Source organism: Choloepus didactylus, chromosome 18, assembly GCF_015220235.1.
Source record: "Choloepus didactylus isolate mChoDid1 chromosome 18, mChoDid1.pri, whole genome shotgun sequence".
Classification (NCBI taxonomy): Eukaryota; Metazoa; Chordata; class Mammalia; order Pilosa; family Megalonychidae; genus Choloepus; species Choloepus didactylus.
This window is the reverse complement of record NC_051324.1, coordinates 35,607,460-35,619,822: the sequence shown is the minus strand read 5'-3', so window position 1 is coordinate 35,619,822 and position 12,363 is coordinate 35,607,460. Positions and strand designations below refer to the sequence as shown.

General features: G+C 33.0%; 1 protein-coding gene across 1 annotated transcript in view; it reads left to right on the top strand.

The window, feature by feature from the left end:
* MED13 (mediator complex subunit 13) overlaps nucleotides 1-7,480 on the top strand; it is a 114,332-nt gene extending 106,852 nt beyond the window's left edge. The window contains exons 29-30 of the mRNA XM_037810829.1: nucleotides 2,528-2,628; nucleotides 3,460-7,480. Of these exons, the coding sequence (XP_037666757.1) occupies nucleotides 2,528-2,628; nucleotides 3,460-3,592 (234 nt within the window). The 3' untranslated portion in view covers nucleotides 3,593-7,480. The remainder of the gene's footprint in view (nucleotides 1-2,527; nucleotides 2,629-3,459) is intronic.
* The last annotated feature ends 4,883 nt before the right edge of the window (nucleotides 7,481-12,363 follow it).

The following is a 12,363-nucleotide window of genomic DNA, read 5'->3' as shown; positions in this document are numbered from 1 at the left end:
TGCCACATATTACTCCAGACAAGATCATAAAGGGAATTATTTAATTAAGAAGCAACTCTAATTTTAAAATTTATATTGTTTGAACTTTAATTATTCTTAACTCAAGAAAACTCTTGGGACTCTTGTTCTTAATATATTTTCAGCAGCACATACGAACTTTTAGAGCTGGGAAAAACCTTATATTACCTCTAGTCTAACCTTCTAACTTTACAGGTGAGTATATTTAAGTTCAGAAAAACTCATCTGCCAAAGCCATAAATTGGTAATGGGGTCTGGATTGTTTAATGATTAGTATGTTATTCTTTGAATTGCACCATACTGCATTCCTATTCTCCAGTGATTTTGGAGATTAATGAATTTGTAATCTTTGTAATAATACTTGGTTTTTAGTTTCATTTACTACCTCTTTAAAAACACTTTCTAGCTTTGTATAAATTGTTGTGTTAAAGCTGCTGAATGGTTTTCAAATATTGAGATTCCCAGTCCCATAGTGATTTATCAGAACAAATCCATTAATAAGTGATATAACTAAGGTTGAGATAAACAAATCATAACTCAAATGAGATAATATGTGACAATGCTATATAGGGTTTATTACTACTACTGTTGCTACTAGTACTCCATAATAACATTCAGATCTGATTCATTTGTTCTTATATACATTCACCAGAAGTTGACTGTTTTTATTCCATAAATCATGCTAACCTAAGTACTTGCTAAGTGATTTTTACTTTGTAGGTACATATTGCTTTAATTTTGGAGGGTTATATTTTGTGGGTACTTGAATCTATAATCTTGTTGCTATCCGTTGAGCTTGTTGCTGTTAAATCTTGATACTCCTAGACCACATCCCATTGAGTTGGTGATGTCTGAGATTAAACAATGGACTTCTGTTGTACATGCATAAAGAATACAGTAGCTGTAAATTTGAATTGATTATATTAATGAGAATATATTTATAACATGTCAACCAAGGTAATAATTAGTTTTATCATATGACTTTTCTTCCCCTTCTGATAGACTGCAGTGTTCAGATATCATTACTAGAACATAGTTGCAAAGAGTTTTCTGCAGAATATTAATCTTTGGAGTTGCCACAAAATAATGGGTTCTTTGGTCTTTTGAGAAGTACTCACATGCTGTCTGCCCCCTGTTGTAGTCACAATGCCTACATGCACATTAAAGGCTCTGAAAAATAATTAAATACATTGTTTATCTAGCATTTCCCAATACACAGGAGAAGGATTGTGTAACATCTATTAATAGTTTGTCACATTAGTGTTTCAGGGAACATATTTTTAGGGAACACTACTTTACAAACAGTCCAAGGGACTATTCCAGATTCTTTTCTACTCAATATTTATTTGTAGATAGGATAGTATAAAGTGGGCATTCACCTTCAGATACAGTGTAGCAAGATTAGGACTTCTGGTTCTGAGTTACCAGGTAAGGCATAATTTACCATAATTGTGTTCACTTTTGTTTTTCATATATCCCATTTTAGTTCTGTCATAGTCAATAAAACCATCTGGTATGTTTCTCTTTGCTTGGAAAAATAGTGGGCTGTTGCTTAGATGATTAAAAATCTTTTCATCATTGGATTTAGAGCCCTGGTACTATTTACATTCATTTAATTTGTAGTTATCTTCTCTGTGAGACTTATGTAATAACATGTAAATCAAGAGTTTACAGACAGTTCAAACATACGTATGTTTGGTTATATTCCTGAATATACAACATAAGTGTTTATTCCTCTTATAACTGTAGAGGAGAAAGGACCTAAATATAAAGTAGTATCTTTTATAGTATACACAATGAGATCTACACAAAGAGTTTCTGCAGTGAACCTTACCTCTGTCTTGTCATAGCTTTTTAACACTATAATATATATTAAATTATAAACATAATTATTTACTTTATTTAATCTAAATGTGCAAAACAGTAATGCGTTCCTTTCTCCCACTATTTATTACCATACTTAAATAGATATGGCAGTTGTTTACAGAGTTTCCATTATGAAATTGAGTGAACAAAAAAAGGCAGCTGAAAAGTGCTCACAGTTCAACAAAAAGTAGCTTTATTTAAGGTTTATAGCTTATAGCTTTGTAAGTAAAATATTTGAACTTGCTCGGCCCTTTTACCTTTTCAGTGCTAGAGGTAAGTATGTCTGTCTGCCTTACTTAAATTTTATGTAATGTAGGGGCAGACCGTACTCAAGTTAAGTTTAGCACTTCCTTAACCATTTACTTTACATGTGTGGAAAGTGAAACTTTGAAAATAATTAAAATAATTGGAATCCTTTTTTAGGATTAAGTTGATAAACAATAAAATTAAAGAAAAAGTAAGTAAGAAGATTCCATACAAGTTACCCACTTAAAAATTACTTCTGTATTGAATTAGTTAGGCTGACATCATTATAGAGGACCAAAATGTATTTCATAAAGGAAGATATGTTGCGAGAAAAAGGTAAAACCAGTAACAGATTTTTTTTCCATTTGAATGACTGGTTTCTTGTTAATCACTTTAGGCCTCTCTGCACCTCCACGTGCCTTCAGTGCAATCCGATGAGCTGCTTCACAGTAAACACTCCCACCCACTTGACTCAAATCAGACTTCAGATGTCCTCAGGTAAACATTTATTTTTTGTTTTGTTTATCATTAATTATTCTCCATTGCAACTTTAAAAGAATATAATGTTGAACCTAATTATTTTTCTCATATTTGGAAAGAGTTTACAATTGTGTACCTATTTTAGTTTCCTAACTTGCTGAAACAAATACCATTTACAAGGATGGCTTAAACAATGGGAATTTAATGGCTTACCGTTTTGAGGCCAGGAGAAAGTCCAAATCAAGGGGTTGCTTTCTCCCTGAAGACTGTGGCATTCTGGGGCTGGCTGCTGGTGATCCTTGGTCCTCTGCTTCTCTGTCACATGGCAGTGCACATGGTGGCCTCTCCTAGCCTCTTAGTTTTTTTCCAGGTTCCACTGATGTTCAGTTTTTGATTCCTCCCTCTATGCTTTCTTTCTGCCTGAATTTCATTCTCTTATAAAGGATTTCAGTAATATGATTAAGAACCATGCTGACTGAGGTAGACTACACCTTAACCGAAGTAACCTCATCAAAAGGTCCTAGTCACAGTGGGTTCACACCCATGGAGTGGATTAAGAACATATTTTTCAGGAGTACATACATCTCCAAACCACCATAGCACCCTTGGATCTCTAGATAAGTTTTCTCATTTCAGATGAATGCTTTTTTTTTCTAACATGTGTAATGTATTTTGAGAATAATTTTCGTGAAAATTAGTTATCTTTATCTCTCCAAGGACTCTACTCCACACCTCTCATATCCTTTTTTTAAAAAGTGACTTTGAATCTTAGATGCTGCAATTGGAAACTGCTTCCAGAATCTACACAACAAATAAATACATCACTTATACAGTTTATTTGCTTTTCAGGTTTGTTTTGGAACAGTACAATGCACTCTCCTGGCTAACCTGTGACCCTGCAATCCAGGACAGACGTTCATGTCTCCCAATTCATTTTGTGGTGCTGAATCAGTTATATAACTTTATTATGAATATGCTGTGATCTTCATTTGATGGAACTGTGCAAGAAAAGAACAAGGAAAAAGAATATTTCACTGCAGGATTAAGTTATAATTATCTTCTCAGTGAAAATCATTTGTAATCGGGTCTAATTCTTATTACTTCAACAAATATTGTTTTGACTTGTGGGGAGGGGCTATAACCCTGTTATTTTTCATTGACTGTACTGAACTCATTAGGATGATGACTGATCATACAAAACGTATTATAACATTTTCATAGCAAAATTAACCTTTTTTTCCAGTCACAGTATTTGTGAAAAGTAATGAGCCATAGTACCCAGTCATGTTAAATGAATATTAAAAGCATGGAGAGCAAACTTGAGGAAAAATGAATTTCAATATATGGCTTTAGAACATCAAGATGTTCTTGTATTGGATTATAGTACCTAGTATTCAAAAATGCCTGCATCTCTTATTTATTGTAAGTTTTTAAATGTACAAATTGTCTTATATTTCTTAACCTCTTTTATAAAAATTTTCCTAGAAGGTTTATACTGCCTTCTTGCTTTAAAGCAATTGGTCTAAACTATATGTAATCGTCTTAATTAAAAGTTGCAGTAGGGTTGCTTTTAGAATATTATTTTTTTGTAAGGGGGTGGGTGGGACAGTAAATTTGTATTGTCTCAATGTACAGTTTAAAGGGGATAGAGGGGGGAATAATGTCCATACCATTGTGTGTGGAGGATTTACAGCTAAGCTGTAGTTGCAGAGTACATGTACAGTAATGAAGTTCACTGTGTTTATAAATTGAAAAGGTACCGGGTCTTACAGCATTTTATATATCACACCTCTACAGAATAACATGATGGCAATATACAAGTGATATTGTTATGTGGTTTAACTTAGAATAAAATGAGAATTCTTCAGTTATATTTTGTACTATGGTTTAGGGCTATGACTAATATTTCAGGCCATTTCCAGTCAAAGAAACTTAGTTTTACAAGAAAAATATTTGCTACTGAATGCTTAAACTAATTTTGGTGTTTAATGTTACATGCTTAAATTTTTTTCAGTTTTAAAAGTGGCACATCTAGGCATGGGAATATTAATTATGAAATTTATCTTCAGGATCTGCTATAAGGTTGAAATTTAGCTCAGCTCTAGGCATTTTACAAATTATTTTAAGAACAATCACTCTTGATTGTTTCACTATTTTTTTTTAAATTAATGATTGAGAATGTGTGTGAGGGTATGCATTTGTATGTGTGTGGGTGTGTGAGTGTGTGCAATCAACTGTGGTGTAAATAGATTCTCAGTGAATTCTGGTATTCAGACTCTATTCCACTAGTGAAAGAACCATTTTCTAAACTTAACCTGTTTCCTTTTCCCCTTTTTATTTATTTAATTTTCTTGGTTTGGAGATGGCAGTCCCAAACACCAGAATCTGTACTTTTCTATCACATGGCTCAGATTAAGGTAGGGCATATGCCAAGGAGGTTCTCACCTCCCTAAAGAAGGGATTTGAATTTTAGGGACTTTAATTCACCCCTTCCTTCAATACAACTTTTCCCCTTCTTGTTTGCACATGCCAAGATATCTGCTTTGATGCAGGCTTTACCCCCTTGAAAAATCGTTCCTACAGTGCTGCTCACAAGAGAGACTAAGTTAGCCTCCCTCTTGTGTTGCTGACTTGAATTCACAGTTGCCAAGTCTACCTTTGTTTCTTGGAAGCAGTCTAGCAAAATTCCTATTTGTATATTCACTAATCCTCTACAAGGACAAAATCAATTGTATTTACAAAACTAATTCGGTATTTTTTTTTTTTAATGGAAATTGTTTTGTAAATACTGTGCTTAGCTTAAATATCACTTTCTTATGAACAATAAATATAACTTCTACAAATTGTATATATAAAAACCTTAGCAAATTTTGTTTTTTTTCTATAACAAAAACACAATTGGAGACAAAGGTTTTCAGTCATTTCTTCAAAATAATAATGCAACCCGAAAGGTCAGCATATTTTGATATTAAAATTTAAAGACCACATCTTTGCATTAGTTTTTAAATTATGCTAACACACCACAGATTATGTTGGCATGTTTTGTTCCATACCTTCTTTAAAAAAAAAAAACTTGTCTGAGATTTGAGGGAAAAGATGCTTATTTGGAATTTCTAAAAAAGGATATTCTTTTTTTTTATACTTAGCTCAATAGTGACTTTAAAAAATAAAAGCTATATTCTCAGTTATTTTATATCACTAGTCTATAATAACCACACTTCCATTTGAAAACAGGTTTTAGAAAATTTGTTCCCTGACAGTGTCTTTTGTATGGAGCCATAAGGAGAGAACCCAGTATATAATTCTTTTTATCTGGGAATCAGGGAATATTTCCCAAATATACAGGATTTACTGATAAGATTTTTTTTTTTTCTCCCTCCATGTATCAGTTCACACTCAAATTGACAATATTAAATAGCCATTAGAAAAGATCAGGAGGTTTATTTCATTAAAGCTAAAAAAGAAATTGAGCCTTTTATGCAGGATGATGGATCTGACATACTAATGTACTATCACAGACAAGTAAGGATAGTTTTGCTTTGCTTTGCCTTGCTTAAATAAGCAAGCAAAATATTATACTTTATACCAGTGAGTCATCAATACTTTGACTTCTTTGTTACAGTGCTAGCATATGTTTTCTGTGCAGTTATCCATTACAAAGTAGGGTGGAAGTTCAGTATTTTGGCATTTGAAAAGTTTAGTTATATAATGTCTGCTTCCAGCCAGTGAGAAACATCTAGCCATACCTTTCTTATGCAAGCCATTCAGTTATCAGGACTGTGAATTAACACTGTATGAATACATTTCTGTACACCTTATTGTTTGGCCAGAAGGCCACCAAGTGTACTTATATGTAATCCTTAAATTTTAAAGTAGCTGTAATTTTTAAATCTTTCTAAACTTTTCTTAAACCACTAAAATTAAGCTCTTACTACTTAGTCAACTATCCTCAGCTGTATTCGTATTCAATTGTCAGTATGGCACAGATTACTGTATTAAAATATTCTCCTTTCGTCTTCATATTTACCTTCTAAGGTAATTTTTTAACTTAATGTGTTACTACAAAGATTTGCAGATCTTTAATCAAGCACTATGTTAATACTGTAATATCAAAATACTATGTCGCATTATTTAAAATGTTCAAATTGAATAGATTAAAAAGGAAGTTTTTAAATGCTATTGCATCATATAATTTGCTATTCATCCACTATGGCATTGCATATCAGTCTATTAATACATGTAATGTTGCATGAGTGATGTTTTGGTCTGGGTTTCCTCTTTAAATTTGAGTTTGTCTAAATTAAGGAAAACTGTTTTTTGACATACATTTTTATTTTGCCACCCCACCCCCCCAATCAGCTGGAAATCTTAACCTTTCGGTTTTGCTTGATGTTTTAATGGGCCCAGAACTGTGGTTTAAATTTTTATATATGTATTTTCTTTTTTCTGGAGTATTAATTAAAAAACTGGATTTGGGACCTAAAATACTCCTCAGGTTGATGTATTCATGAAGTTTTAAAATAGTTTTAGTTTTCAAAGTAAACTGGATTTGTGGACCTTAAAGTTACTGAGTTTAAACTACAAATTGTAACGTCATTACTGGACTTGTCAGCATCAAACCTCTCAAAATAGCTTGGTCACTTTACAGGGGGCATTTTAAAGTTGTTTAGCAGTGACATTTAATATGGTCCAATTATTCGGTTTTTTTTTTTTAACGTGACAAAAAAGAGTAAGAACAAACACTATTGCTGCCGAATGCCATAACACTGAGTTGTACAAATTGTGATTGAGGAAATGGAAAGGTTTATACTTTTTAAAAAAAACAAAAAAACAAAAAACTTCAAATGGAATAAATTATTCATGAAGCCTTCATTGTGGTGTCGTTCTGTTGAATATTTCCATCTTCAATTTGTGCAAAAATTAGTAGCAATATTATTTTTGTGTCATTTGTAAATAGAAAGGGGCAGCCTAGAATCTGAATTGATGGGCTTTTAACTTGTCCAGTGGAAGTATTTTTTTAAAGATTTTATCATATCAGTGTGCAATATGGAAGATAAATGTATATGTACATATATGCCAGTTCCTTTTAGGCTGACCAATTTGGTAACAGTTTTCTGGTCTAAACAAGTTACCTTCAAATATTGAAAACTTAGCTCTATCCTGTATTTATTTGTTCACATAAATGAGCTGAAGCATGTATGAGTTTTGTAGGGCTGCCGTAACAAAAGTACCACAAACTTTGTGGCTTGAAACAACAGAAATTTATTCTCTCACAGTTCTGGAGGCCAAAGTCTGGAATCAAGGTGCCAGCAAGGCCACACTCCCTCCAAAGGCTTTAGGGTAAGATCCTTCCTTGTCTCTTACAGCTTCTGGTGGCTTCTGGACACATCACTCTAATCTCTGCCTCCATCTTCATGTTCTCTTCTCTCTGTGTCTTTTCTCTTTTTATAAGGATACCAGTTGTTGGACTTAGGGCCCACCCTAAATCCAGGATGACTTCATTTCAAGATCTTTAAGTGTTTATATCTGCAAAGACCCTATTACCAAACATGAATTGGGGGCGGGGGGTGCACTATTCAACCTCTACAAGCATAAGAAAAATGTTCAATATGAACAACCCATCAAAATAGCCCTTCCCATCCTGGAAGCAGCCATTTAAAATATTTCTGTCCAGATTTAACTGAGTTAAGACAGCCCCAGATTGTTGTGGTTATTTTGAAATAGTTGCTCCCACAAATTTTAAAATATGATTCTTTAAAAAGAGGTGCATGTCATTGAAACTATCTTACTTTTTACTCAGTTTATATTACCTTTGAGTTGTTTCTGTCCTTTCTACTATAGTATTATGTATGACTAAAAATAATTGTGCAAATCAAGCTTTTTTAAAAAATTCACTTGCACAACTGTACACAATCTTTCTTCATTATTTGTAGTTTTCAGTATTGAAAACCAGTCTGAATAATTCTATTGAATGATTTAATGAAGGAAATGAAATTTTTAAAAACTTAATTCAAGTGCTTTTTTATACTATGCATAACGTCTTGATACTCTTTTAAGAATTCAAGCTTCTTAGAGATAGACATGTTCCCTACTGTAAGCAATTCAGTTTTTACTTTTTACATTGTGGCCCAATGTGCACAATCTTGGTGAAATCCAAGACTTGAAAGCCCACAATGTCAGTCAGTCCCTCCACTGAGAATCTTTTCTTGCCAGAGTTCTATATATGAATTCCGTCAAAGTGAAGAACTACAGGAAAGGTAATATGTAAAATGTGGTGAACCTTCTGAAATGTTGTAAAAGGAATTAATAAATTGCAAATGAAATTATTTTGACTTCTTATTACCAGCACATTATTTATGTACATAAATGTATGTATTTGTTAAATTGGTGACGTGCCTTGAAATAATTACAATACATTTACCACATTTTAAGAATTGCAACATGTTTTGACTTTTTTTTTCTGTTTAGTGATTTTATTATTAAAAAAATGCCCGATATGAAATTGTTAGAATTGTTCAAGGATATCTGGGACATATGGTGGTCATTGTAGGTATTTAAGAAATCTAAAAGTAGAGAATCCACCTCAGAATAAAGTTAGAAGTGCAGTTTTTACCATAGTCAAATGATTTGGGGTAAATAACCTTTAAAATTTTATAGTTTCCCACCATGGATGACTGTATGGTATGTGAATATATCTCAATAAAACTGAATTTTTTAAAAGAAGAACATTACAAATAGTACATAAGCACTGATTTCAACTATGCAAAATATCTATTGCGTATATTTACTTCATACAGTGAAAATGGTGTTAGAGAATCTGTAAAGTCTGTTTGAGTATCATACAAATTAAAAAAAAAAGATGAGTAAAAAAAAAATTGTTATAGTTTCCAGAGAAGCCTGAACATTAAGTGGGAATTTATTAAGGGAGTTTTGCTCCAGTAGCTCAGGTAAGTAAAGATGTGCTCCACCCTCCCCCTGAACATGTGATTAAGAGTACAAAAATCTGAAGGGCACTAGGTTATTTAAAGAGTCTACATAAGCAAAAACAAAGAATAATAATCTGTGTTTTTGTTGTGGCAAAAGATGAATTTAACTGTCTTGAGTGTATTTCTGAAACATCTGTTATTCTGTAGTTTCCAAAATCTTTCTGTGTATGTGCTCCTAGGAGAGTTATCAATCCTGGACCCAAAATTAAAGAACCTACACTTCTCAGAGTCCTATAGCTATAACCAGAAATTCTGTTTGGGATTGGTAGAAATTAATACTGTTTGAGCTGAGCTGAGCTTTCTTTTTTTTCCTTCCAGAGTGACCCACAGAATTGTGACAAGAATGATCTCCCTAAGGCCTGCCAAAAAAGCAATATTCTTGATTATTTGGAAATTTGCAAACTTCAATTTTTGTGAAGCTAAACAGTTGGTGTTTTAAAGATTTAAGTATTTTGCCACTACATACTATAGAGAAAAAAAGTCATACTGACTTCTTATATAAATTTAAACAGTCCCCAAGCCACATCGTGTCTTACAGACTTGCATGCTGTTGGCCTGAGTTTGTCTTCATTCTGTCATTCTCTTTGTTTTGTGGCAAATCTTTACTTCCTACCAAAACTAAAGCTCTTCCTCCAAAAACACAACCTGGTTCTTCTAGTGGTGTTCCTCGTCATTATGAATGGCACTACCATCCATCCAGTTGTGTAAGCCACAAACGTTCTTCCTGATAACCAGTCAACAAAAACTGTCAGTCTTGTGTATTGGCTGTTTATCAAATCTGTCCATTTTTATCCCTATTGACCTGACCTTATTCTAAACTTGCATCATCTATCCAATACCATATAAGATATTAGAGCTGCCCTATCAGGGGTGGACTACAACAATAGACTCCTAACTCCGTCTCACACTTTTAGTGTGTTCTTTACTTGGTAGCTTAAAATACATCAGTGGCTGCTTCTTGCCCTAGGGACAAAAGCTTTACATGATCTGTCTGTCCCCTGCCTACCTCTCCATCCTCAAAATGGGCTTCTGCTCTGTGTTCTTCCAGCTTCTTGAAAGCCTCATGGTCATCTTTGCCTTTCCACACAATCCTTCACCTCAGATCAGGTTCCCTTGTTATATGTTCTTATATATTCTCACTGTTTATAATGATTTGTATGATTATTTGTCCTCCGCCCCCCCCCCCCAACAACTCCATTAGGGCAGGCAGAAGTCTATTTTGCTCATCATCATATTTCCAGAAGCTAGCACAACACCTAGCATGTTATGGTAAGGCACTCAAATTGTTTTTTTTGAATGTTTTGAATTGACTTTTGTGACAAAACTTAAAACTATAGAACTTTGCTGAAGTGTGACTTTTACCAATAATTTAAATGAAGTTATAAAATTCTTTACTTGGGACTCTTGCATTTCAGTACTAGTAGAAATAGGATCACTGGATTAGAATTCCACTGAATTAGGTTTGCCACTTTGTGGGCTTGTGACTTCAAGCAAAACACTGAACTTCTCAGAGCCTCAGTTTGCTTATTTGTAAAATGAACTCAATGATAACCATAGTTTCTTAACTGGATTTAGAAACCTCCATAAGGAAACTGCAAAATAACAACAAAAAGCAAATAAAGCACTTTGAAAATTACAAAATAAAAATGTTAGAGATGACTGTTAAATGAAACACTAATGTTCTCTAGCAGAGTCAAATCCAAAATGAACTATGGTTTGCAAGAGAGAGAAGATGCTAAAGGCAACAAAATGATGTTTAAATATATTTGTAGCAAGAGTAAGGGCAGGTAAGGTACAAAGAAAAAAGTTTTTAATACATATTTAGCTTTACTTCCCTTCTGTCCCAACCCACCCCACAGTAAAAAAAAATCAGGTTGAAAGGTCTTCAAACTCAAAAATGTAAAATAATTTGCTTATGATGGAATTCAAACCTGAAATAGTTAAATGATTTAAAGGAGCCAAATGAATTATATTCTGGGTACTGAAAGAACTTGCAGATAGAATTTCAGAAATGCTGTAGAAAATTGGCCCCAGAAGAGTGAAAATAGGCATCTTTCCCAGTTTTTAAGGTTTTAAAATGGTAGGTCCCTGAAATTAACAAATTTACTTGACATTACCAACAAAACCACTAAAAGCCAGCATAGTTTCACTAAGGCATTATTCGTTCAGTAAAATAGTTGATCATCTAATAAACACTAGTTAAGAGATACAAATCTGATCTTAAGCCCTCAGTCTACTGGAAATCATATTTGTGTGAACAGTTGGACAGACCCTCTAAAATGGTATAAATCAGTGCAATGCACACACAAGAGGGAGTAAGTAAAGTCAATCTCATTACTTTTTGATATAATTGATAAACATGGGAATGCATGTTAAGCAAGTTATTTAGTAAGATTTCATTGTATTCTTACTCTTTTTTTTTTTTTTAATTTTGACATGAAAAAATTTATTGCAAAATGATTTTAAGTCATTTAAGAAACTATTATACATTAATATATTACTTATTGTCTATTATACCTAGGTGAATATTCGATATTGAGTGTTTTAAGCTATAAATGAGCTAACTAGTTTTTTTTTTTTTATCATCATTTTATTGAGATATATTCACATACCATGCAGTCATACAAAACAAATTGTACTTTCGATTGTTTACAGTACCATTACATAGTTGTACATTCATCACCTAAATCAATCCCTGACACCTTCATTAGCACACACACAAAAATAACAAGAATAATAATTAGAGTGAAAAAGAGCAATTGAAGTA